Source organism: Tauraco erythrolophus, chromosome 4 (genome assembly GCF_009769465.1).
Source record: "Tauraco erythrolophus isolate bTauEry1 chromosome 4, bTauEry1.pri, whole genome shotgun sequence".
NCBI classification, from domain to species: Eukaryota; Metazoa; Chordata; class Aves; order Musophagiformes; family Musophagidae; genus Tauraco; species Tauraco erythrolophus.
Window position 1 is genome coordinate 87,085,054 of NC_141468.1, and position 26,891 is coordinate 87,111,944.

The 26,891-nt window shown below is 49.9% G+C and overlaps 3 protein-coding genes across 4 annotated transcripts in view; 1 reads left to right on the top strand and 2 right to left on the bottom strand.

Moving 5' to 3' along the window:
* The window catches only part of LOC104374622 (alpha-2-macroglobulin-like), a 416,004-nt gene that overhangs the window by 174,619 nt on the left and 214,494 nt on the right, over positions 1 to 26,891 (bottom strand).
* Positions 1,894 to 9,978, top strand: STYK1 (STY kinase 1). Of its 2 annotated transcripts, XM_086610662.1 has the most exons (10): positions 1,894 to 2,044; positions 2,936 to 3,112; positions 3,187 to 3,191; positions 4,081 to 4,309; positions 4,609 to 4,790; positions 6,438 to 6,521; positions 6,777 to 6,985; positions 7,224 to 7,264; positions 7,545 to 7,641; positions 8,296 to 9,978. In XM_086610662.1, exons 1-10 carry the CDS (start codon positions 1,978 to 1,980, stop codon positions 8,498 to 8,500), a joined length of 1,296 nt encoding a protein of 431 aa, XP_086466788.1. In that variant the 5' UTR covers positions 1,894 to 1,977; the 3' UTR covers positions 8,501 to 9,978. The 2 variants fall into 2 exon arrangements, with proteins under 2 accessions (XP_086466788.1, XP_086466787.1); XM_086610661.1 differs by lacking the exon at positions 3,187 to 3,191 and having other exon boundaries at positions 2,936 to 3,079; positions 4,061 to 4,309.
* On the bottom strand, positions 18,136 to 24,583 carry GABARAPL1 (GABA type A receptor associated protein like 1). The gene is made up of 4 exons (XM_086610663.1): positions 24,488 to 24,583; positions 20,693 to 20,771; positions 19,593 to 19,711; positions 18,136 to 18,234 (listed from the first exon to the last, which is right to left on the bottom strand). The coding sequence occupies exons 1-4, from the start codon at positions 24,575 to 24,577 to the stop codon at positions 18,169 to 18,171; spliced, it is 354 nt and encodes a 117-aa protein (XP_086466789.1). The 5' UTR covers positions 24,578 to 24,583; the 3' UTR covers positions 18,136 to 18,168.

Genomic DNA, 26,891 nt, shown 5'->3' on the forward strand with positions numbered 1-26,891 from the left:
CCTTGAGTGGTGGCTGTGTTTGAAGGCTGTCTAAAGGAGGAAGAAAATGCTGAAAACAGTAGAGAGATGATAGAATCATAGAATGGTTTGTGTTGGAAGGGACCTCAAAACTTATCCAGTTCCAACCACCCTGCCATAGGCAGGGACTCTCTCCACTACACCAGGTTGCCCAAAGCCTCATCCAACCTGGCCTGGAACACTTCCAGGGATGGGGCAGCCACAGCTTCTCTGGGCAACCTGTGCCAGTGCCTCAATGGCCTCAATTACCCTCAATGTAAAAAATTTCTCCCTTATATCTAATCTAAATCTCCCCTCTTTCAGTTTAAAGCCATTGCCCCGTGTCCTGTCACTCCACGCCCGTGTCCAAAGCCCCTCTCCAGCTTTCCTGTAGCCCCTTTAGGTACTGGAAGGTGCTGGAAAGTCTCCCCGGAGCCTTCTCACCTCCAGGCTGAACAGCCTCCCAACTCTCAGCCCTGTGTCTGTGTGTGTCAGCCCAGGGGGCTGACTTGGTGTGCTTCCTTTTGGAGCGAACCTGAAAGGCTTGGTGTCATTGCTGCATGGTTGCTCCTTCGGTTGGATTCATGTGCTGGCCGCACCCTGACACCAGGTGAATTTGCCAGCACATCAACAGCCCAAGGAAATAACAAACAAAACAGACTATTTGCAATATCTTGAAGTGCAGGTATATTCCATTTCCCTCTTTCTGTTGCCTCTGTTGTGCAACTGACAAAGCATCGTTTCACCCCTTATTTTTAAGTGTGAGAACAAACTCTGTTTAGTGTTTCATCCATCACCAACTTCCATTAAACCATATGAATATCAGTCAGAATACCATATATTAACGCTTGCCATTGAGGGCAATTGCCTTGAACTCGTAGCTGAAAATAAAGTACTTACAGGACGAAAGACCCAACGCCTGTAAAACATTCTGGATGATACTGTTTGTGAAGCTGTTAAGTCTTAAGTTTTTGGCACTACAGAGGCTACTCCTATCTTACAACTTCAGTCCTCAGTAGAGCTAGTATACTTAGTGTGGCATCTTCTAAAACACTTGTGTGTTCTGCAGAGGATCGATGAGAACACACGCATCCATTTGAACTGAAATACAAGTTTCCACAGGGGTGCTCTCCCCCTGTAACGCAGAACAGCTGAAATTCTCCATCAGGGCTGAGTTTTGGGAGGCTGGCAGCGGGTCTGCAGTCCTGGCGCAACTCGGAGACGCTGGCACGCACCGCTGGGGTGGTACGCGTGACAAACGCACTTTCGCCATCGGAAGGTTTTGTAGGTGTGTGATTGCACGTGCTGAGGGATTAGAGACAGCTAATTGCAGCTGGAACGTGCATGCTGGCCCAGACCCTGGATTTGCAACTACAAATGCAGAAGACTTCCAGATGTTGCGCTTCAGATGAGTTACAGGCCTGGCGGTGTTAAGGAGCCGGTGCCACAGAGCCCTCATGACGAGACGTTTCGTGTCGTCTCTGTGGGGCAATAGTGTGAGTGGTGGCAGGGTCTGCAGTCAGGAAGGACAGCCATTTTGTGTGCCTGCTGCTGATCTGCTCGTCCGTTATGGACCAGAAGGTAAACGGCTGAGCCACGCTGGCATCTCGGAAGTGTGGTAGGTGGAAGTGTGCTGGCTGTGTTAGCTATTCCTTAAATATCATGGAGTTAGTGACTATGAATTTTTGTGCCCGTGCCAGCCTTCAGGCTGCTTGTGAGGCACTGCAGAACAAGCTCAATCTTAAATTCCCTCCAGTCATGCAGTCTAGCATTCACGGGATTCGATAGCGGATATCCTGTATCGCTCTCTGAGCCTCGAAGTCCCAGTGCTGCTTCTTGACACAACCGCTGATCGTAAGGGCTAGAAAGCTCCATACTCACCTCTTGCTTCATAAGTCATTCTCTCTCCTCATAAACGTCATTAATATTCTTAATTGTGCAGAGGACAGAGGTTGGAGATCCAGCTGCTGGCGATCGAACATGGCAGGAGGTGTGAAAAGGTTCACCCGCGCGCTGCTGGAGTGCAGCAGCAACGACAAGCTCTGCGGTAAGAGTCCGGATTCCTTTAGGATTCCTTTAGCTTTCTGAGCAGGAAGGGCAGCTTTGCTCAGAAGTGGTCCAGGCCCCTTCCCCTCCTCCACCTGCATCCTACACAGAAGGGTTTGGCTGCGCTCTCCCTGCGTTGTGTCTCGGGAGAAGCTTCTAAGGGGATGCAGCCTTTGTGGTGGGATTCGTCTCATAATTTTAGCCATTTTAGAGTATTTCTACTTTGAATGAGACATGATATAGTCATTAAAGATTCCCTGCAGCTTCCCTAAGGACCAGTCTTCTGAGATTTTGATTCCATGACTTGCTGTCCTCTTTGGGAACTGAGATGTGGTCTTGGCCAACACAAAACCAGCCCCAGCTCGGAATCTGGGGATGTGAGAGAGTTAGTTACCCGCAACGTCCTTGTTAGTGGTGATGTTTTCCAGTCAAATTCCAAACCGGATGACCACACCCTGTCTTCTTTAAGATGCTCCCTATAATTTTGATGGCAGGGGCTGAAGCTGTAATTGCACGTGCATGTCGGCATGGCAGCAGCCAGCCCTGCCTGTCTCCCTGCTGTCCCTCTGCCAGGGCCACCTCTGTTCCACTGCTGGGTCGTGCTTGCACATGGCTACGGTTCCAGGCCTCTGTCTTAGGGCATCTAAATAAGTGACCTTAGGTGGGGGAGTCCCGGTGGTTTCGTGCAGTTTAGGTACTCAGCAGCTTTGGAAAATAGAGTGGCGGCACTAACAGTGTTTAGCTGCTGTTCCAAGGAGCAGAGGATAGATACACGTGCTTTTGGGGTTGGGAATTGATTAAATGGGTCATTACTACTTTGTTCTACAGAACCAACGTGCACCAGGCAGTGCTGCTTATTCCTTGGTTTCCCGTTTTCTTTCCCTGCCGGTAGTTGTGCGTGAGTACCAGACCGAAGTGATTGTTGTCCCAGTTCTCCTCGTGGGGTCTTTCGTCGTCGTGCTGACCGTGATCCTCTGGCTCCACTGCCGAGGCCTGCGAGCAAAGCAGGAGCAATCATCAGCTTCTGGACACCAAGGTAGAAAAATGGTTTTTGACCAGAGGAAAGAGTGTTGGTTTCAGTGGCCAGAAGTCAGCCCTGTCTCCCCATTGCTGGAGCTGTCGGACAGTAGCGTTTGCGAGGAGCCTGGGTGGTGCTCAGCAATCCAGTGAGCACTAGAAAAACGGGGAGCCCTGATTTACCCCACTAGCAGTAGTAGTAGCGGAACCTGTGGCAGAGGTGGGTCTGAGAAAACCTAAAGCAACATATCATATAAACTGTTTAACATGTGGTGGTAACATCCCCTGAGAGGCGAGAAGTGTGTCTATGCAACGACCTTCTAGAGGCTGTTGCGAGGAGAACTTCACCGGGGTGATTTCGGATGACAGTCGTCTTGATGTAGATCACACCTAGTTAATCCATTTTCTCTACTGTCATTTAAGAAATTTAATTTCAAGCCGCTGTCTCCTGCTTCCTATGGAGACCGCAGGCAATAGAACAGGGCCCGGTGAGGGGGTAGGGAAAGGTTTGTTGGTGCTGCAAACACATCTCGCTGTGTGGAAACGACCGTCCCGTTCTGAACTGATTTTGGTTTTGTAGAGGAAAAAGCCTCTTCAGTCTATAATAAGGGAAAAAATTGAGAACAAAGATAGGGCCTTTATGGGAACACTCCGTGCATGTCACTTTGATAGCAACTGGTAGCTGGAACTGAAAGGAAACGGTCATCGCTTCAGCACGTGGGAGTCAAGTGCAAATGCATCTTGTGTAGAAAGTTCACACGGGTAAATGTAGTAGAGCTCTCCGGCCTTATTCCGCCTTTTCATCAAACAGAGTGGGAGATAAATTCCTTCTTCTCTTCAGGGGCCAGGATAAGTGAGATACAGTAACAGTTCCTGGCTTTCTCCTGATTTCCAAAACAGTATGGAGCAAAGATGAAAGAGGCTAGAAGGACGGGCACTGCCCCTGTTGCAAGAGTGTGTCTGTCTGGTTTTATGCATTCTGTGTGTTTGCTTTTGCCAGCGAGTGACAAGAACCAGCAGGAATCGAGCTCGACAGAGAACCGCTATATCCAGCTGAGCGAGACATCTGTGGAGAGCTTGCTAAATTCTGCATCCTCGGCCCTGAGAGAGCTGGAGATACCACGAGAGAAACTCTCACCAGGCACCTTGCAGCTGGTCAAACACGGCCGCTATGGGAGCATCTACAGAGCACAGCTGGACACTGGGAACCCCGGGAAGACTAAGGCTGTAGTATTGAAAGCCCTGCAAGGTAAAGCACATGGCCAGGGTCCACTTTGGTACAGGTCTCTGTATCAAAGACACAGTGCTGGCTAGAACTTTACAGTCATTACTGGGCAAGAACGAGCTGTGTTGAGTATCGTGTTAGCTACTCAGAGTGGCTTTTTGGTGGGAGTGTCTTGGTAGGACTAAAGAAGATGAACTTCACATGTTGATTTTAAGATACTCACCCTGTTCTTTACTGCCTCCATTTTTTTAAGTTGATTTATTTTGGAGATTTTTTTTGTTTGTTTTGTTTTTGGTTTTGTTTTTTTTTTTTTGTTCTTTCAGACCTGACTGGTCCCCAGGAAGTAAAGGATTTCCTGGGAAGGATTAAATTCCATCAAAATCTTGGCCCTCATGAGAATCTGGTTGAATTGGTTGGATGCTGTATAGACCATCTCCCACTTTACATGGTCATGGAAGATGTGTCTCTTGGTGACCTTTTGACGTTTTTATGGACATGTCGGAAGGTGAGTCAGAACAAGAATATCTTCTTAAATTCCTTAGATACATATCTATCCCTAAGTCATAGTCTGTAAATCATAGATGATTCTTTTCGTCTCTCCATCCGTACCTCTATGTCAGTCTAAACTACTTCCATCCCCCAAAGAACTTCTACTCAATTCTAAACTGGAATAGAATTAGTGGATATCTCAATTGATAAAATACAGTTTGGAGAATTTGACGTACTTTGGTAAAGCCAAGTCCTAATTTGCAGACCACTGGAGTTCCTTGAAGGGTACAGCGGGCACTGGAATAAGAGTGCGAGTTGATTCAGCTACCTGTATTTCTAAAAAGCTTTAAATAATGTCTCAGTTTAAATGCTTTTAAGAAAGCAGAGGAGTTACAACACCAGGGAGAAGGTGACTGAATGATAACTAATTGACTAAAAGACAGGAAACAGCGTAAGAGTGACAGGCTGGTACTTGCACTGGAGGGGTGTTGCCCTCTAGGACCTGGTACTGTTTGTTGCATGTATCAATAACCTAGAAAAGGAGAAGACAGAGAGGTGATGATGGTTGCCAATGATTCCAGCCAGTAGAGGCAAGAGCTGATCCTGAGGAATTGCAGAAGGACCTTCCAAGATTGAGACTGACCAGTAAAAGGACCAAATGAAATTCCGCATAGTTAAAAATGACGTGGTGCATGTGTCGAAAAGCAATCTTAGCTTCATACTTGTAACGGTGGCCTCATATCTGCCCATTGCTGATGGGGAGCGAAATTGTGGGTCTGATTGGATGAAAATACACAGTCCAGTGAAAATGTTAACTCAAGCCAAAAAAGAAACCATTTTGGGGCATTATTAAGAAAGATATAGATACAAAACTCTGCCGTGTCACTGCGTAAATCCATCCTTCTCCTACATCTGGAACACTAAATTCAGGAAGATTGCTTGCTGTCTTGTCCAGCAGCAGGTCGAGGTGGTAGCAAGTAAAGCTGTGAAGTGCCACGTTCGAAACAAACGAGTGGAGGTGGTTCTTGATCAAGTGGGGAGCTGGCTAATGGAATTCCTTGCCACTGACTGCTGTGGATACTGGAACCTTACATGGGTTCAAGACATGACTGAATGCGTTCATGGAAGATAACCTTTCAGAGGTTACTGAGCGTGTTGAAACCGTAACCAGCTCAGAAAGTCTTTAAACTGAAAATAGTTGGAGGCTGGAAAACTACACAAGAAAAACATTGTGTGCTTACCTTACTCTCTTTTTCTCGTCTGGGCATCCAGTTATGGTCACTGTTACAGGTGGGGTGTTGAGAGAGATGGTCTGTTAGTCTCATACCGGGCAACTATCCGTATGTTATAAATGTGCTTCCCTACTCATCTTTCTGATTTATAAGATTTCTTTCATTCTTCTGTATTGTCATTCTGCCTGAGCTATTAATCTCATCTCCACCCTTCGATTTACCCACCAGTTATCTCTAGTGTACTTGTCTTACCCAGCACACCATCCATCCATGTACCCTTATATTTTCAGTCAATTTATGACCAATTATGAAATTAGCTGAGGGAGCATGAGATTAGGTAGTATTCATTTTATTAGATTAGAAGGAAACATTCCCCAGTACCCTACGGCTGTGGCATTTGTTTGAGCCAAGGCCTGCTCTTCTGTCTCTAGGACGTAATGACGATGGATGGTGTCCCCTACGACCTCACGGAGAGGCAGGTGTATGAAGTTGGACAGCAGGTTGCAGCAGCTCTGGTAAGTCTGCTCACGTTTGCTGCGTTTTCTGCTTCTCGCTTGATGGCAGCGCAAGTCTGCGCGGTGGCCGAAGCCCTCTTGGCCTGAGCACTGAGGATGTGCTTTGCCGAAGCTGAGCCAGATACGCTTGCGTGAGTTGGGCGAGCGTGCACCTCTGTGCCACAGGGTGGAAGAAGGTATAAACTAAGGGAGAATTTGTGTCCATTACAATTCCTTCTAAAATGACCGCCGTCTCTTTCTTTTCCGACTTGCCAGGCTTACCTTGAACAGAAGAAGTTGTTCCACGGTGACATTGCTGCCAGGAACGTCCTCCTCCACCACGACTTCACTGCTAAGCTCTGTGGTTTGGGGGTGGCCTACGAAACGCAGGCGTACGGTGCCGACTCCGTCACGCAGACTGTGCCGGTCAAGTGGCAGGCGCCGGAGCAGCTCCTGAAGAGACCCCGCAGCATCAAGGCAGACATGTACGCTTGCATTTTTGGACTAGAAGTTCATCTGTCTGACAGGCCCATCTCTTCTACTCCTTTAGGAATAATTTCAAGTCCTGAGGTTCACAGTAAGGCATGTCTAGCCTCAGCATAGTGCTCCGCTTCACGGCTCGTACCTTCTCCTCTCATTTCTGCAGGTCACGCCTGGTTGTTTGCACGTGTTTAAGCTAGCTAGAATGGAAACTTCACATTGCTTGGTCTTCTTTTCTTGCAGATGGTCTTTTGGAATTCTGCTGTATGAAATGATTACGTTAGGTAAGAAGATTTAATGATAATAAAGAAATGTGTAGAGAAGGGCCACATTAACAAGACTCAAAATCTCTACTTCTAGAATGTAAAGTTGGGCCATTTAAGTAAGCATCTTGTTTGTTCCGACTTGCAAAGTCTTGACAATTCCTTTTAGACTTTCTGTGAGTGTGAATTGTGGTAGCAAAAAAATGGATTTCAGTGTAGGAGGAAGAATTCTTACACAGAAGCTGCCATCTGCAGCCATGACCTTACCGTTTTTCTACTGTTATTCCTTTTGCCCTTCCAGGTGCTCCACCGTATCCTGAGGTGCCACCTTCTGACATCTTATCGTACCTGCAGAGGCAGAACATCATGAAGCAGCCCTCGAGCTGCCAGCGAGCCATGTAAGCCACTCGCTTTATGAACAATTGAACTTGAGTTCTGCAGAGCAGAAAGGAAGTGAGACTTAAAAAATTAGAGCTTGCAGAAGATCTCTGCAGAGCCTGTTAGCTGAGGAGACTTGTTCTCACGTCTCCTTAGTGGATTGGGCTGCCTGAAACCTTGATTGCCAAAACCTTTCTTTCCTGCTTTTGAAAATGGCTCTTGTTTCCGTTGCCTCGTCTGCCCTTGCATTTTGTTGCTCCACTGCTTCTTTGCCAGGTGCAGGACTATTCTGGAGTAATCTTTCTCCTCGGAGTTGTGGGCTTCTTTCTGAAATGAACAAATCATCCATGGGGAGTACCTAAGGCATTGTATTTCCTTTTGTGAAGACATAATTTCTTCTAACGTTTGGAGGCTTTTTCTTCCATAATGCCGTTTTGAAAGGGAATACCAAACAATTTTTTTCCCTTTTCCCATACTCACAGTTGACATCCTGGCAAACACCCGCATGCCTTTGTCCCCACACATTATTATGTGGTTGCAAATTTCGAAGGGTCATTGAAAGAACTTTCTGTGAAGCGAAAAAGAGGCGGTCTCTAGACATATGATGACTTGACTGTAGTAAAACTTTGTCTTGGTGCTTCTCATTCCCAGTGCTTCCCTACTCCATCTTACAGGTATGGCATCATGAAGTCCTGCTGGCAGTGGAACGCAGCTAAACGACCTTCTCCAGCAGAGCTGATCCAGTCCCTGCAAACAGCCATGAAGACCAGTAACGGCCACGCGGTACTGCAGGTGCCTGAGCTGGTGGTGCCTGAGCTCTACGCTGTCGTCGCTGGTGTGGATGTGCACGGTCTAGTGAGAGAATACACTGTACTCTGAAGGATCCTTTCACATGTTGGTAAAGGAGGAGTCTCTGAGTTTGCCCTTTCTAGACACTTTGCAAGCTCAGAACGAGGTGTGTGTGTTGGGAGGGATCCCTTTGTTTCTCGAACACGTTACATATATCGGATCTCTCCTCCGTGCCAGAAACAACAAACTATTATCATTAGTATTATTAAGTCAACCTGCTGATATCATTCTGCCAGTGGTCGTTTGGGAGCAAAGTGGGTTTAGGGAGCTGTAGAAAATGCAATGAGAAACTTGAGTTAAAGGAGTGTATTGGGTTTGCGTGGCAAGGTTTTGGTCGTGGGGGGGCTATAAGGGTGGCTTTTGTGAGAAGATGCCAGAAGCTTCCCCCATGTCCGATAGAGCCAGTTCCAGCCATCTCCAAGATAGACCCGCTGCTGGCCAAGGCTGAGCCCATCAGCGACGGTGGTAGCACCTCTGGGATAGCTGTTTAAGAAGGGGAAAAAAAACACTTGTGCAACTGCAGCCAGAGAGACAATTGAGAACATGTGAGAGAAACAACTCTGCAGACACCAAGGTCAGTGAAGAAGAAGGAGGAGGAGGAGCTCCAGGTGCCTGAGCAGAGATTTCCCTGCAGCCTGTGATGAAGACCATGGTGAGGCAGGCTGTCCCTCTGCAGCCCACGGAGGTTCATGGCGGAGCAGAGATCCACCTGCAGCCCGTGGAGGATCCACCCCGCGCCAGAGCAGGTGGATGTGCCCAAAGGAGGCGGTGACCCCATGGGAAGCCCGCGCTGGAGCAGGCTCCTGGCAGGACCTGTGGCCCCGTGGAGAAGAGCCCATGCTGGAGCCAGTTTGCTGGCAGGACTTGTCACCTCATGGAAGGAACCCACTCTGCAGTAGTTCACGAAGAACTGCAGCCCATGGGAAGCACCCACTTCGGAGATGTTCGTGGAGGACTGTCTCCCATGGGAGGAACCCCATGGTGAAGCAGGAGAAGAGTGTGAGGAGGAAGGAGCGGCAGAGACAACGTGTGATGAACTGACCACAACCCCCACTCCCTGTCCCCCGGTGCTAGAGAGCAGGAGACGGAGCAACTGGGGAGTGAAGGTGAGCCTGGGAAGAAGGGAAGGGTGAGGGAAGGTGTTTTAAGATTTATTTTTATTTCTCATTTACTTCTACTGTTTGTTGTAAGGGCAGAATTAGGCGTGTGAGCCGTGTAGGATGCAAGGCTGGAAATGGGTGGTGTGAAAAAAGGTCAATGATGGCTCTTGTAAAGGGGAGTATTTTCCCTGGAGGAAGGCTTCAGCCATCGCTTTAGATGTTAAACATACATAGCTGTAAAAAGGAGCTTAGGTTCTGTCCATCAAAATGTATTGATCTTCTTCCAAAGACAATGTTAAGAAGTTTTCTCTTTTAAATCCAAACTAACAGGAATGGAATGGTTGTTTCTCCTGTATCACGGAGGCTTTGTAAGAAACAGTGTTTCCATCCAGAAATAAAAGTGCTGTCAGTTCCTGCAATCTGTGTATCACCACTGTGTTCTGGAACACTGCAGACTCCCTTACAGAGTGCCCAGTCACCTTTCTGACTTTCCTTACGGTGTTGGCTGATGGACACCTTCATGTCCAGAGCCACTGTTGGTGTAAATCCAGCTTGAAGAATTGAAACATCTTCTTTTCAAAGTGCTAAAGCAATAACTAACACCTTCTCTCTCCCTCACCTGAAAACAGGTTCAAAGCTGCTGTTAAATTTAGGTCAAACTCACAGCTACCAGTCAGCTGGTGATGTTTTATTATTCACCAAAAAACCCCGACATTTGCTCGGTTCACACCTCCTTCCCAGGAACGGGGTGTTCTCGAAGGTTTTGCCAGTGGAAGGGCTGTGTCAGGTGTGTAACACAATCTCGGAGCGGCGAGCATCACCCGAGGAACAGCGCTCCGTGGTTCAGAGGGAGCTTTGTTAGCCGGGAGATACAGGTGACAGTTGCCTCCCTGTTGGCAGAGCTCCCTGTGGTGTTCCGCCTCCGGAAGCGGTGAGCTGGCTTGCACGAGCCCTCGTGTCTGGTTTCGCTTGTCCAAGCTCTGGCCGAGCCAATCCGTGGGAATTGGGGCTGCCGAGCGCCTCGCAGCCTCCAACAAAAGATCTGCTCTAGTTTCCCCCGAGAGCACGTCTGTGCCACGACCCTGCTTATGACTTTGCCCGCAGAAGGACATTTTCCTGCTATATGATAAGGTCCACATTTAATTTCCTTTCAGTACAGTGGCTGGATTCCCAGTGGGAGCATTCGTATTGGGGTTTGACTGCCGCCTCCCCAGGCTCGCCTATGTGGGTTTGGAAGTGACCGAGTCTGCATCAGGTTAAGTTTTATAGTGGCATAAAGGAATTATACACGTGGAGTTACCCGATTTAACTACATTTCGTGCTAATTAAAGTAGTCCATATAAAATCTTTTCCCACACAGCAGCCTTCACTGATGCACAGGTCTGAATTTCGAGGATCAGTGTAGACTCCTGCGTGAATTCCTCCTTAGTGAATGCACTGAGAGCTTGGTAAAAATCTTTCACAGCTCTTTTGTGGAGCAGCGTGGATCTTCAGTGACAGGCTTTGGTTTATCTGTTCAGTCGGAGTATCTTGTTCCTATGAAACATGTTGACTTTTGGTTATTACGTGGGAATTTTCTCCGAGGTGGCAGGGCCATCTGCACAAATTCATTACTTTCCTCACAGTGATGCCCTGGGCTCGGGTGTAATTCTGGAAGGTTTTTTTAGAGCATAAGAGAAGAATTCCTCTGTCTGGAGCAAATGCAGAGAACCAGCACAGCTGTTGCGGGGCTGTGTCCTGTGTATTTGAAGCCGTGACAGATGCTGTGCCGGGGCAGGTTAGGTCTGCTGGGAGGTGGTGAACATCAGGGTCATCAACAGCTGCCTCGCCTCACTGCTGCGCTTTTGAGAGCGAGTTTGCTTGACCTCACCTCTGAAAGGACGAGGAAGGAGCGGTTCTGAGTCATTATTTGACTGGCATTCCAGGTACCTCCTTATACAGGGTGCTGAGGCACTGGCACAGGCTGCCCAGAGAAGCTGTGGCTGCCCCATTCCTGGAAGTGTTCAAGGCCAGGTTGGATGAGGCTTTGGGCAACCTGGTGTAGTGGAGGGTGTCCATGCCCATGGCAGGGGGGCTGGAACTGGATGGTTTTTGAGGTCCCTTCCAACCCAAACCATTCCCTGATTCTGTGATACAGGATTGGAAACTGGAAAACAGTGGATTGTTTCGCTGTCCTTCTCAAGTGTAGACGTAGCACATCTTTCATTACAGATAAAAGTTTATCTCTGCTACCTGCCTTCTTCGGCCATTTGATCGTGTTTTCCATGAGAAACTGAATTAGCACCAGCAGCACTCCTAAGGATGTGGAACTTCTGTCCAGCGCAGGCAGAGAGAAAAAAAAAAAAAGAGGTTATAGTCCAAAAAGTGACAACGCACAGATACCAAATATTCATGGTGAGGTTTGGCTTCGCCGGGCTTGGCATTTCCTGAAACCACAGATGAGCCATTAGCTTTTGAAGAGTCTTTTTGAACTCTCTAGGCCTCCATAAATCTTTTTTTTTCCGCTACAGTGGGCATGTGGCAAAGGGTTCCCAGTTAAACACAAAGAAGAGGAGTACTGCAGTGCTCTTGGTCATGAGGGCGTGAGAGTGTATTTGTTTATGCCACCTCCTAGAGCTCGTGGGCTTTTTTATAGCATCATCAAGAAATAGCAATAATTCACAAACATACACCCCCCCAGCTCTCCAAGACACATGAAAGTGCTAATTTGTTCACGTTAGTTAGTCTCATGTTTATAGAATGCTTTAAAGGGTCTTTCTGCCTGTGCCAAAAGGAGGAGGTTGCCTGGGCTTTCCCTCTTGCCCTATTTTTAAGCAGCTCCCACTGTCATCCGCTTCTGCAAGAGGCGTTTGACTTCTGTAGGTCTGTGTTTTACCTTAGAGGTGTTGCTTTTCTGTTCCCAGGTCAGCAAAGCTTCACACAAAACATCCTACAGCCGTAGCTCAGAAGTCAGGAGCTCGTTCCCCTTGCATCACAGCCATGTGGTTACGCAGGGAGGGACACGGCAAAGGTTAAGGACAAAAGTGTTGGAAAGAGCTCTCTTCTGTGGAAGTCTGTGAACTAAGTCAGAATAAATTAAATGAGAAAAGTAATCCCCTAGCTGGTAGTTTATTTTTGCCAGGCACCACTCTGTAATTCCAGTGTAGGCGGCCTCGTTGCCTGCCGCAGAGCCTGCTTTTTGCTCCAGAGGTAAAGCTGCCGAGTTCCTTCCCGTTGGCCAATATTACATTCAGCCTCACACTGGGTTAGAAATGTTCACCGTCCCTTTTGCTGTACCTTTTAAGAGGCATCACAAAACCCCCCAGAAATAGACTGTCTCCAAATTGTAGCCAGCACGTGTAATTTTTCTCTGTTATTTCATTATATAATTCAGCCTGCCATTTTGCTGCTTTTGAAACTCCCACGCTACGTGTGGCTTACACCGCTCACGTTTCCAATCACAGCCCATGCTGTTCGGAGACAGAAAACAATTTTCAAACTAAGCTTCTGAATAGTAAATTATCTTCGCTACTTCTGCAAGTGGATGGGTCTGTGAAAGGGTTGACCCCAGAGAGAATCCCCCCACCTCCTGCTCCAGAGACCCGATGTTATTCTGCTTTTTCTGCCCCGTAACTCGCTGATCCATGACTGTTTTCTGCATCTCGAAGAACAGCTGCCTTTCCATGGGTAGGATGACCGGTTCAGTAGCAATCTCCGTAGACTGCTTTGGCAACCTTTGGGGATGGAGGCTCGGCTTGCCACCAGGTGAAACTTGCCCAAAACTATCACCCAGACAAAATGAGACCCCGGGCTGCTTTGCCAGCTTTTAACACTTCAGGTGATTCTGGTACGTACTGGGAAAAACCCCAAAAGGACAAAGAGCTGTAATGGGGAAAACTCGCCCAAAGCTCTGAACCACGTCTGCCCTGTTCCCCGTGATTCGGGTGTGCTACGGATGTAAGGGACACAGAGGAACTCGTGGCAACTTTACATCCTTGTACCACGTTAGTGGCCCCAGAAAAGACCATGAGTTGGCTTTAAGTATGGAGAAAGCCACAGCAGCCTGGGCTGACCTGAAATGAGGTGACTGGTGACTTAGTGACCCTCTCAGCCGAGCAGCAATAAATAGTGAGAACAACTGTCACTGGTGGCAGGAGCTACATCCTCAGATGTATGGGATCCCACAGAAGGCTGAGCTCGAGCTGGAGCTGCTGCCTGTAAAAGCTGGGCCACCAGGCAGGACTCGGACACTTCTGCCAGCTGGGGTAAGTGTTCTTGTGATGGCCAAAGCAGCCTTGACTTGGGGAATTTAATTTAATTTAATTTATTGCCAACTAGAACAAAGTTTGGATTACTGATTTGGATGTTGAGAAAAAAAGAAAATGTAAATGATTAAATAAGTCCTTTCTCATCTTCGGAGGCCAAAGCAGTGTACAACATTGTTCTCTAACAGTGAAACACTCGAACACTCATTTCCATGACATCCTCAGCAAATGGATAGATTTTAAAATGCTTTTTTTTTTCTTTTTTTTTTTTCCTCCAGCTAGGAAAAAGTCCTTTTATTTTCCTTTTGGGATAACATTTCCGAAAGTGTCTTATGTCTGATTTTTATTTAGACAACCACAGCTGCATACAGGTATTTAGTTTCAAAAACATCAAGATTTCTTTCTGCTTTGTCGTGCGACTCTGTCTTTACAACTACTGTCGAACAAAATATCACTGAAGGTCTGGGGCTACAGAGTTGTGTTTATTTCAGCGTTTTCAAGAGTGAGTGGGACCTCAGCCCTGGAGATCTAGAGCTAAATGCCTGAATTATTTACCAAATGACATTGAGGCTTCTAAATCATTGGAATCCTTTTGTAAATTTTATGTAACATCTTCATAGGAGAATAGAAGGGCAGATACTAAATACTTGTATGTTGCCAGAAAATCTGACAAAATGCAAGTGACAAGAAGAAACGCACGTTTTTCTCCAGGCTTGCACTGTGGTTTGTTTTTTGTTCCCGAGGAAGGCGGCACTGATAAATGTCTCACTGAGCTTCGACGAGAGCCGTTGCTCAAAGACAACTGAGCAGTGTTTCCTGGGCAGCGTGTCAAGAGCAGGAGCCGCATTTGTGTTGCTCATTCTGGCAAATAAATCAGAGCTGTTCCAGTCTGCAAATGGCAGAACATCAAAATGTTACAGCCCTGTCTTTCCCAAAGATGATGAGGGGTTTCTTTTGCTAATGAAAGACAATGGGAATATAGAGAACCCACATTTCAAATTATACTGTGTAATGAGTATAATCCTGTTATTAGAGGTGCCAGAGATCAGGCAGACAATGTTTTTTTTTCTAACTCTGCTTCTAATTTCGTTGTGTGGCCTTGAGGCAAGCCAGCCCACAGCACTGTGCCTCAGTTTCCCCAGCAGCAGGCTGGCGGCACGGCGAGCTCTCCCACTGGGCCACTGTGAGGCCGAACGGATCAGTGTTTTTGAAAGGATTGAGACCATCGTACAGAACTTGTTATATAAGTGTGGAGCAATAACATGCAAACTCAGGAAAAACGATCAGAACTGTCACTGCTCATTTTGTGCGGTACATCTGTGGAACCAGTGGTGTGTGAGTGAGACCTGAGATGTCCCGGTGGTACATCTGAGCAACCACAGGTGGTCAGGTCTGGGGATGGTGGTCAGGGCTGGGGTGAGGGTCAAGATCAGCCCCAGTGATGGCTGCGGGGATGGGAACGGGCTGAGCCGGGCCATGGCACAGCACGGTGCACGGCTGCGCAGGGGATGGCTGCGGGGCTCTTTGGGGCTTTCACGTGGCAGAGAATGCCTCAGTGCACCCGTTGTGCTCCTCACGAGCTCCTCATGTCATCCAGGTCTCATTACAGCTCGCGACACAGCCGTGTGTGCGTGTGACAACACAACCACAAAGAGAGACGTGACCTGTCCTGGCGGACGGGACGGCGGAAGCCTGAGGTTCTGGGAAAAGCAGCAGCAGGAAGCTCTGACACAGCTGCTCCTTCGTGCCCGGCACACGTTGGGAGAAGTGCCACAGCCACCCCTTGGACCAAACCGTGGTTTTCAAATGCGGCTTTATTGATCGGTTGATTTAGCTCAAGTGGGATGAACCCTACAGCACGGGGACTGCAGCCAGCCAACACGAAAAGGAATTCCCGTCGCTGCCTCGCGCAGCACCGGAGGAGCGCACAAACAGAAGCAGATGCCACAATCCAGTGAAAAGGACACAAAATCACCAACTCAAACCGTAGCCCCGACGAGCGGCTGAGATCAGTCCCGCACGCGTCGCCCACGCGCCCCGCGGCGGAGGGACGGGAGGGCTGGGCGCAGCCCGGCGCCCAACGGCAGCTCCTTCCCACGGGCGCGCGTGGCCGGACAGCGGGAGACGCACCGCCCGCCCGCACCGGGTCCGGCGCCCCAGACAGCCCCCTGGGTCCGCCCTCTGCCTCAGAACGCTCAGAGCTCCCCGGAACAAGGGGCTGACGCGGATCTGCACCCAACCGACGGGAGAGGAGCCCGGTAACTGGAGGAGTGGGCCAAAGAGAGAGGAGTGGGCACTGCGGAAACTGGAGTTACCAAAACTGGCGGTAGGTACAACTCATCCAAACACATTTATTCCAGACGAGCACAGGATGGAGCAGTAAACCTGAAGTTCGGGAGTATTAACCCACTCATTCCATCCTTTGTTCCCCCATGTCCTGTCTGCCCATTATGACTCCTCTGCCTACACCCTTTGCGCTCCCTCCTCTATCTCCCATTCTCCTGCAACTTCCCACACCATCCGGGCACCCTCCTGCCCCCTGCCCTGCCTTCCCCGACCTTCGCACAGCTCCACCAGAGACTCCCACGTCACACCCCCAGCCGCTCTTCTGCCCCGCGTGCCTCTGTGGGACAACAGCCAGAGAAGGCTGAAACCTGATTTCCCCTCTCCCACAATCAGAGGAGCACTCCTCCTGATTTCTCATTCCTGAGGAATGAGAGAGCTGGGATCTGACTTGCAAATAGAGCAAACACCCTCAGCTGATTCTGGAATTTGCCTTTCTTCATCCTTCTTGTCTTCTCCTCCCCCTTGGTCTCCCCCGTAAATGTAGGAATGTTTACAGTAATTCAGGTCCAGTTCTCTGTTTTTTAGATGAAACTCCAGAATTTTCCTGAAAGCTCACTCCCCAAACCCCATCCCTTCATCAGGTTATGGCAGTTGTGGGAAAATCTGCCGTTTGTGCCACTGGGAAGAAACTGCTTTGGCATGACAGCGTAAGGCTTGCACAGGACAGCATCTATCTGGCATCTTTCTAACAATCAACACTGGCTTAAAATACAATAATTTAAAAAAAGAAATCTACAGACAATCTACTCCCCTTCCCCTTCAAGTCTACAAGCACCTCTCTTGTGGCAAAGAGTGGCACTGTCGTCCAGTCACAAAAAAACAGCAAAAACACAGGTGGGAGCGACTGATTTCTTCCGCTTGCGCATGCTGTGCAAGAGCTGTACAGGGATGAGACCTGGAAGGGAAGGTCAAACTCACAGGACTTCTGCCATCTCCGGTTCTGCAGAAGGCTGGGACCAGGACAACACCGAGAGATAATTTTCTGTGTTCACCACCACCAAGAGCATTAGTAGTTAGTTGCCTTAACGCACAGCAAGGGGAACTGAAGTTGGGCAGCAAGAAAAGCTCTCCCACTTGTGGGCTGGCTAGGAACCGACCAGACCACCTCAGCAGCCTCCAGGGTCTGCTCGGTGACGTTCACTACCAACGAGTTAGATGAGCAGCCACGGGGGATGCGTTTGGGACACTCAGTCCTGTCTCAGAGCTGGGGCGGGCCAGTCATTCTCTCGAGGTCCTTTCTGGCCCTACACTTGGGAGTTTATCAGTTGGCTTCACTGGAAAGGACAAAAGGGTTGTCTCGAATTTTTCTGTCCAGCACTTGCAATTAAAGCAACAAAGGAAAAAAATAAAATCTTTCCTTCTTTCCTCCCACCTTCAGGTCTCCCAGCTGAGGAGTCCCAGCCCGGAGTCAGCCCTTCCAACACTGACGGCAGTGATGGCAAACGCAATACTCTCAAACACTTCACAGTAGCAGCTGGGTGAGGAGTGTCGGCTCCGGACAGCCTTGTGTGGGCAAGTGAAGCACTTCACGGCTCACGGAACGCTCGCGGGAGCGCGGCCCGTGCCGTGGGCCAGGCGTGACAAGGTCAGTGTGCAGTACACGGCATGCCTTCATCAATGAAAGGGTTACACCAGAACGGCCACCGTGCCCAGCCACTCCCGGAGCTCCACCACACCGGCTCCTCCGGCAGCCTCCGGTATGGGCTAACTACTTCCAGCTGTGGCAAGAGAAGAACTAGGAGCAGTGGAATCTCCCCACCCCTCACCGCAGAACCCCTCGTTAGCCTCTTGGTTCACCCTTTCAGACACTGTCCCCCTCCCCTCCCTCCCCTCAATTTGAAAAATAATGGTTATAATTAATGCATGGAAGGTGATGGCATTGTGCATGTGGTTCGCTTCCAGTTCTCTTCCCCTCTTCTCAGGCATTCTCCTTCCTCCTCTCCAACATCCTCCCCCTCCAAATCCACTCCATCAGTCCATCTCGCCTGCGTGCCTGGGGGGCTGCTGCTCACTTGCCGTAGACGCTCTCATCGCTGTAGGCCACATAGAGAAAATAGTCCTCCTCGTGGTTATCCTGCAAGGGGAGAACGGGAGAAAGTAACAAACCAAAGCCCTGTATCCCATTACGCATGGAAAAGCCCAACAGAGAGATCATTGTACCAACAGGAGGGCACGGCCTCTCTAACACTGTTCCTCCTCCTAACGAGGAGAGCTTATAGCAGCTCTCTCTGGCCACAGCTCTGCTTCTACGTTCAGGCACATCGCGTCTCCGACACAGGGAATCTACTTGGAAGAGCCACGGCCAGAGCGTGCTGAAATAAAACCTGCAACTGAAAGAGCTCGCAGGCTGTGCAGCAGAATCCCGGCACTGGGGTGGCCTTACGACTGCGAGGAGGGGCTTGGAAGGCTTTAACAAGTCGAAAATCACCTCTCCGTACTCCAGTTACTTGGTACACGTGGCTGTACTCGTCGTTTCTCAGAACACTCCGACAAGTGGCTGTATTTCTAGTCCTGTTGTACATACAGGCGGTAAAGCTGAGCTGTCAAGTGCTTACACTGACACAAAACGTCTGCAGAGCGCCAGGAGCAGGGTCCTGATCTCCGCTCTGGACAGTTAGATTCGGAAAAATCCCTCCGTGTGTTAATCTTATATTATCTTCATCAGTCCACACACACATTGTCCAGTTATTGTCAAAAAGTGATAGGTCGAACCAGGCTCACAGCACCGCACTGGAGCTCTCCCATTAAAACACACTAACACAGCAGAAGGAGAAATCAAGGAGAAATCAATCCAGGCTGCAAACCAGCCATGATATGATGGCTATATAATGGAGGAACATTCCTCTGATGGGCACAGAATATGCCTTTAAGGTCAATCAAACAACACTGCTCAGCAGAAGTGGTGGGCAGCAACGCTCACAGTGTCCTACAAGACCCTCACATATACAGTACCTGCTACGAAGAGGAAATTCAGAACAAAGAGTAAGTGTTCCTTCACTGGGGATTTATAGACAGTTGGTTGCCCAAAGATACTGTGCTTTTTCTGGCTAAAAGGCAATCTCTTTTGTACAAACAGGACAGCTAGCGCGTGTGTTCCCTCTCCATCCCAGACACAGTGTTTCCTCCAAAACAGTGTGTTTGTTAAAGTAGTGGGACCAACACGTCACTGCCGGGGCAACTACCCACCACCACCCAGTATGACAACCCTGTCAACCAGCACACAAACGATCAAAATGATGAGGCTCGCCAGGCTCCCCTTTCTAACTGCAGGATGGAACTTCTTGAAACAGATGACGGGATACAGCCCCAGGCCAAGGGGGTCCATGTTCAGGCACCCGTGATCAAGCTGCACCACTGCCAGCTGTCCTTCAGTGAGGATATGCCTTCTCCCGGCCACTCCAACAAAACGAGAAAGAGATGGGCCAGTCTTACCTCGTACAGCTGGCCCATGGTCGCACTGGTGGGAGGGATGGTGTTGTTGACAAAGAAGAACAGGGCATCTTCTGGCCTCAGGTGGATCCGCTTTCGGATTAAGAAGTAGAATTGGCCAACTGAAGAGGAACAGAGGAGAACGCCTTAGATGCAGAAAGAATGTTTTGGTTTGGGGTTTTTTTTGGTTTTGTTTTTTTTTCACTTTAACCATGGTTGTTTTCTTTTGGTGGTGGAAGTCACATGCCGTACATAAAAAGTAGGGAAAAATGAACAATGCAGGAAAGAGAGCAGTAACTTCATGACTGTAACCACGTTAGCAGCCGATCCCCTCGGAGCTGGCAGTTTCCCAGGTACGTGTCTCAGGCTGTGTACCCTCTAAATCCACACTCCATCTACGGTGGTATAAAATGCTCTCCTGTGGGGACTGGTGGGAAGACCTCTAACCAGTTTAACCCTTAAATCCTATAGGTGGAAGACATCTTAGGGAATTTAGCCTCGGTGTAAATGGTCATACCGTTCCTGAAAACAAATTCCTCACTATTTCCTGGAGCTACATGGCACAAGAAAGCATTCTGCAATCCATTATATTGCAAGAAAAAGAAATGCTGTTCCTTTAACTCATTCACGTTCTCAACGGAAAACAAATGCAATCACGCACCAAATGACTATGTGGAAAAGGAATTCTGGGGCCATGACTCCAACCCCAGGGGTGGAAAACGACGGGACTGGTTCAAGAACTTGTCTCTTCCTGCAACAAGGACACAGCCTCTGGCAACTCTGCAGCCAGGTCACCACTGGCGGATGGTTGTGCTACTGCCTGTGACACACAGCCGAGTCATTGTCACCACGTCTGGAAGTCGGCTGTGGCACGTGCGTGTGACCTAAGTCAGTGGGACACCTCGGAAGGTCTCCGAGAACTCTGCGTGTTGCAATCCGGGCTGTAAGGTACACAAATATAACAAGGTAACTGGGGTAACTGGTAAACTGGGGTAACGATAAGATGTTGAGCCTGCCTGGATATTTTCTTGGTGCTGATCATAAAAAGCACTTCTGAGACCTTCGCTCTGCACATCAGGAAGAAAGGAGGCGGACTCTGTTACCTGTGAGGTCAGAAGGCACAAGGTACTTCCTTTTGTCTAGGTCGGGTACTCTGGCTTTGGGTGCTTTTTCCACAATTACCTGGAGAGTGGGAGTGAGAGAAAGCGAGAAACAACCCATGAGTATCCCAAAACGAAACAGACAAAAAAGCATCAGTGGAAAAGGATATTACCCTTTGAGAGAGATGGTGCTACCAGGCCTCTAGAAATGGATTTAACCTATAAAAAATACACGACATTAAAGCAAAGCAAGGTGACAAGAAGACTTAAAATCACCAGTAATAGCTTTGCTGGGAGCCTGAGACTGTAGCAGTAAGCACAGCGAGTAAAAAATGGAGACTGGAAAAGACATAAAAATAAACCATAATAGCTGAGAAAAAAAAAAAAAAATCGGGTCACCTTGATGGTCCCAATGCAGGTTAATTTTGTCTGAAGGAGCCGTCAGGAGGCCCATACACGAAGACAAAAAGTATCACCAGTAAGCCGAACTGTTTCCAGGCTACAGTTCCAAACTGCCTAGCACAAAATCAGTCCTACTCCCAGTAGTCCCACATCCTAATTTCTACATCCACCAATACCAAGGGCTCTCGAAGGAAGAAAAGAATTAAAGAGAAACTACAGCTCTTTGGGGAAGGGTTTCTTTTTTAATCCTCATTTTTTTCAGGAGTTATCTTCTACTCTGAAATCCATATCCTTTTAAGGTTATTTCATACCCTTTAAGGTTATTTTCCCTACTCCATATAGTTAGAGACATTTCCTGACTCATATAAATACCTAATAAATAAAAACCAGGGTGTCATCCGGGCAACTGGACCCACAGAGACCCTCTGACACAAACTACTAATCTTCGTTATATTCTAATGTCATTAGGACGTAGGAAAATAAGCAGCTCAGCAGCTTTAAGGTCAAACTGACAAAGAGATCCTCTGCAACAGGAAAATTTTTGTTACCAGAGCTAGGCAAAATGTTTACCTCGGAAGCAGGAAGTATTCCAAAGCGACCTGACCTCCTTCCATGAAAAGCCTTGGAAACCTTTCCATAGGTTGGAGTTATGTTTCCAGGGAACTACTGGGTTTGTGCAGACAAAAACTGAGGGCAGTTTCGGGGTTTTTTTTCTTGTGATACGTATTTTGAACTGGTCAGAGATCTACCACGATTCAACCTACGTGCCTCGCTGTTCTGCAGAAGCCATTTTGATGATCTGAACGAGAATCTGGATTTTCTGAACCTCCTCAGCTTTTTGATTCCTTCACCCCCTGTAACTGTCAATAACCCCACGTGAGACACCGGGACGAACCGATACGGGCTCCAGGCTCCCCCAGCTCTTCGGCAGCTCCCACCACTATGTGCCGTGGGACGGAAAAGGCTGAGCTGCTGCGGACTGAGCCTTCTGTGGGAGCAAAATGGTGGCGCCGCATCGGGGAGACGCTACGCCAGAGAACAAGAGTCACGATGGTGAGCTTGGTGTGTTTAGCCTGGACACGGTTCGACTGCCTCCAGACCCAAGGGAATATCTGCACAGCGTGTCACGCTGCAGAGATGCCAGCTTGGACATCTCTTCACCGTGCTCCGTCTGGATGCTGCCAACACAGCCAAAACCCCGGAAAATTCTAAGTTGTTTTTTCAAATGGAAAAGTGGTCATCTCTGCTACCTCAAGGACTTCAAGCACCTCAAGTAGCACATGGCATTCAGGCTCTTTTCGGGCAGTCTGTGGCAGGACGTGTGTCTCTGTACAGGATGCAGTCGTGGAGTGCTGTGCAGGACGGACGGTTCCACCATCTCACCGAGCAGGCGCACGCTGAACCGCAACAGCACTTTGCACGTTTTTTTTGCCACACATCCAAGGCGGCAACGCCTAACGCAACAAACTGCGGTGGAGAGAAGCCTCTAGCTCTTGCCTCCAACTAAAAACCTCCTGCCAAGCAGAACCGCTAGTAGCAGCACTGCTGGCACCACTCTGGCTCCAAAGCGGGGCTCGTCGCTTGGTCGTTAGATAATGAAGGAACAGAAGCCATGCCTGCGGGGAAGGGGTGAGAGCGTTGGGGCTTCTAAACCCCCAAGAAGGATTTAAATCACATCACCACTGAGCTTAGGAGAGATTTCCCTCTTGTGAAGAGGCAGGGAAGGAACGGAGGTGCTCTGCAAGTCTGACTGCCAACCGCAGCCCGCTTGCTGCTAACACAGGTGTCTCTTCCGAGGCACCGAACCCTTCACACGCACAAACAAACCGACACGGAAAATCCAAAGGGCAGACGCAGATTATCTGTCCGTCTGCTGTTGCTGGGCGATGACTGTGGTAGCGTGGGACTGTGCCAACAGCACAATCCCAGCCAAACACTGCGATGTATCGGGGCACTGCAGTGTCGGCAGCCGAGCGGACGTCATCCTCAAGGATCCTGCTGTGGGGAAGGGCAGGGACAGAAGTGACACGAAGAACAGCTGCTGCCTTCGCTCGCTCCGTGCGCAGCTCTGACAACAGCCCACTCCGACCAGTCACACCTGGGACGCGCCACGTGCCGCTTTATCTATCCTTAACTACAGCACACCGTGTTATCTCAGCCCTGGCTTTCTCCATAGAGATCTGCTGATGCTCCCCTATCCCCACCTCTTTTACCTCTTGCCAGACCAGGTCTGGTCCCAGGCTGCCCACATGGCTCTTCCAGACACTTCTATCACCATCTGCCGCCCAGTCTGCCACGTCAATCCTCAGTTTCCAGCTTGTCTCGCTCCTGACCTACACAGCCCTCACCATCATCAAGCACGGAACCGCAGACGCTTCGCCACGGACTCGCTGCGTGCCCAACGCGCTGCGCTGTGCCAGCGGTCCCAAAAACACTAGGACAAAGCATTCCCAAATATTGGCTTCCGAACACTTCTGCAAGTCCAGTTGAGGACCACTCCCAAGATAAAGAATGGTGTTAGCAGGGAAAACACGTGGTGTAACTGTTCCCCCTCCTCCTTGGATTTACAGGGGAGTCTTTTGCATGCAGCACCCCTGGGCAGTAAATCCAGGACAGATCTCTCCAGCGGGCGTGGAAAGAAAGAACATTTGCAAAACCTTTATTAAAAAGGAACAACAAAAAAAATTATAATCACAATTAATTCGATTTGTCTATTTTCCCCCCCCCCCGGTTATTACTAGTAATTATAAAGCCAGAAGTGTTCCACAGGCACTGAGGGCCCTAAGGATGAGGAAGCAAAGTTTAGCTGGAAGATGACCTTGTTTTCCAAGCGATGCTTTTTCCACGGGATGATTAAACCAGAGGGCAGAAGGACTGTGAAGCCTCCTTTTCCTCACCCGCAAAGGAAAACAACCAGAGCACGCCTATATGGAAAAGCCGGGCCAAACGCGACGGAAACAAAATAACAGGGAAGCGTCCGAGGAGGCGGACGCAGACCGTGTTCCTCCGAGGAGCACCCGGCTGACTCCCTCCTTGTTCTCCTCCATTTTCCCAGTGCTCTCTCCCCACCCGTCGACCCCACGCACGCAGACAAAAAAGATGCAGAGCGCTCCCGCGGCCCGATTCCCGCGGATCCCGGGGAAAAAAGGCGCGTTACGCCCCGGCGGTCCCGCACCCACCCGCACCCACCTTCCCACGTCATAACTCGCCACAGCTTTGCGCTAAAGGGAAAAACAGCCTCGGGAGGAGACAATCAACAATCGCCTGCGCTGATCTCATCCCTTTTCCCCTTAAAAGATGAAGACGGGAGCGGAGGGCACCCCCGGGAAGGGAGAAGGGCGGCGGGGCGGAGCGCGGGGGCCGCGGGCAGCCGGACCCCCCCCCCTTCCCACTCACAGGGACTCTGTCGGGGTATTTCTTCCGGATTTTCTCCCCTTCTTTTTTCCGGTACTCGAACGGGTGGTCCTCCTTGTACTGGAACTTCATGCTGCCGGGCTGGTGCTTCCCTGCGGCGGCTCCTTCCTCCCCGCGGCGGGCGCTCGGCGAGCCCCGCACGCCCCTCGACAGCGCAGAGCCGGGCGGTGGCGACGCACCAGCGGCTGACGGCAAACTGGGAGCGCTGATGTCACGGGGAGGCACCGCCGCCGTCACCGTGCCGCCGGGGCGGGGCCCGGCTCCCCGCCGGGGGTCGGGGGGCTGCGCAGCCCCTCCGCGGGGCGGCGCGGGGGCGGGAATGGGGGGGGGTGGTGGTGGTGGCTTGTTCCTCCGCGGTAATTATTTAAGATGCCAAATGAATATTTGTTGTAACAGGGCGGGCGGGCGGGGAACGCCCCCCCGCAGCGTGACTCAGGGTTATAAATGCGGCACGAGCGGCGCGTAACCCACCGCGACCGCGGATGCTCCGCGCTCCCGCCGCGCCGGGGGCAGCGGGGCTCGGTGTCCCCTGCGTGGGGCTCGGCCGCCTCGGGGGCGCGGAGCCCGACCCGGTATTTAAGTGGCTGTGGGATGGAAAGGCCCAAAACCCCACCTGCTACTCGTGACCCTCTCGGCCCCTCCTGGGTGTTTGGGACATCCCAGTTCAACAACAGGGGCAGAAACTGCGGCACGGGATGTGCCAGCGCCTGCCGGCGGTTCGGGGGAGCGGTCTGCGAACGAGCCAGAGCAGCCACCCAGTTTTAGCCCATTGCGCAGCTGATACGTACTTAAAATATCTGTTTGTTTTTGTTTTTGTTTTTGTTTTTTTTTCTAGGAGTAGTTTGGCCCACAATTATTTACTGACCAGCAAAAGAGAAGGTGTTAATGAATGGATCAGCACAAAAATTAATTGCTCCTACCCTGGGGGGCAATGAATGGGAGCGTATCAAGGGATCCTTTCTTTGCATGCCTCATCCAGAGAAGCAGAACTTTCCCGAGGATGATCTTTTATCTGTGCAGTATAGTCGGACGAGTCGGGGCCGAGTGGAACAGCACACCGTGACTCTCCAAGGCCACCCCGGTTTCCTGCATCTGATTCAACCCTGTGCCCGTGTGTTGGCTCGGAATGAGCAAGGGTAGGGAAACGCGTCGTCGTTGCTTCACCGGCACTCGGCTTTGACAACGTGCCTCGAATGGAAAAAAAATCCAGGTTATAGCAAAGAGTCAGCTGGAATCCTGAAGAAGCTGAAGAGCAGGCTGGATGCTCCTTAATAATAAAACCAGGATTGGGGGAACATAAAGCCCTGGTCTTTTTCTACAAGTACGCATAGAAATCCTTTAGGGTGCCCCGAGAAACTCGTAATACTGGTGGCTTTATCCCTATATGCTGTCGTGCACACCTGAGCTGCCCGGAGGGTGGGACTCAGGCTGGCACCAGAGGTAGGAGAAAGCTATTTGCAAACGCCCGCAGCAGACCCAGGGTGTTGGCGTGTGCCCTCTGCCTCGCAGAGAGCTGTTTCATACCATCATCCACCCTCACACCCAATGGCACACTGCTGCTTTGGCTCAGAGGTCCTTCGGTAACGCTCCCTCCCCACGCCCTGGCTCACTGTGATCTCTGTCTTGAACATAAGTGGGAGAGATGCAGAGGAAATAGATTGACTTAATCGCAGATATGCCTCGATGGGGGCAGCTCCCAGATGATTTTGCCTGGCACAGGAGTGTAAATGGGTACGGGGTAGAAGTCTCACCTACCCTTACGACGCAGGCATGTGCAGCTGAGCCTGGCACTTCAAACCGCCTTCGTGGTCAGTGGCAATAAACAGGCGTGTTGGAGGGGGATTTTTCTCGCCTGAATCATGACATCTACTTTTGGATGGCCAAAGTGTGCCCCTCAGAACTCCGGCGGGTGCTTTAGTGTCTCAACTTTGACTCCTCAGTAGGTGCAGTGTGACCTCCGGCACGGCTCGATGGTCAGCTCCAACAGGTGCGTGTCTGAATCTCCAAAGGACAGAGTGGGAATGGCGTAGACCGGTGTGTCCCACCTTCCCTAGTTCATGTGCATGAGGTTCGTACAGGAAGCACCGTCAACTTGTTTCTGTCTGTCCTGGGACACGAGAATGTTTCCCATGGCTGTGGGTAGCGTCAGAGGATCTTAGAAGGGTGAGTCAGGTGGAAGGCATTGCTTTTGTGCAGTGCCACAGCGACCAGCATAGACTGAAGGAATCCCAGGGTTTAGAATTAGGGGAAAATTCTGCTTCCATGGCATTGTGCCTTTCTGCAAGACCTGTGTTTGGCCTCCTTGCTTCCTAACCGCCTGCAGCGCAGCACCTGCTAAAGTGTAGTGAAGGTCTTTACAAGGGTACGTGGTGACAGGGCACAGGGC

Bases quoted from the DNA above. Each gene is read 5' to 3' on its own strand.
- STYK1 (XM_086610662.1), top strand. From the start codon at position 1,978: ATGGCAGGAGGTGTGAAAAGGTTCACCCGCGCGCTGCTGGAGTGCAGC. The intron at 4,791-6,437 runs GTGAGTCAGAAC...TTCTGTCTCTAG, and splicing joins TTTTATGGACATGTCGGAAG to GACGTAATGACGATGGATGG. The intron at 6,986-7,223 runs GTACGCTTGCAT...CTTTTCTTGCAG, and splicing joins CGCAGCATCAAGGCAGACAT to ATGGTCTTTTGGAATTCTGC.
- GABARAPL1 (XM_086610663.1), bottom strand. From the start codon at position 24,577: ATGAAGTTCCAGTACAAGGAGGACCACCCGTTCGAGTACCGGAAAAAA. The intron at 20,772-24,487 runs GTGAGTGGGAAG...CCCACTCTCCAG, and splicing joins AATACCCCGACAGAGTCCCT to GTAATTGTGGAAAAAGCACC. The intron at 19,712-20,692 runs GTAACAGAGTCC...GTTCCTCTTCAG, and splicing joins TGTGCCTTCTGACCTCACAG to TTGGCCAATTCTACTTCTTA.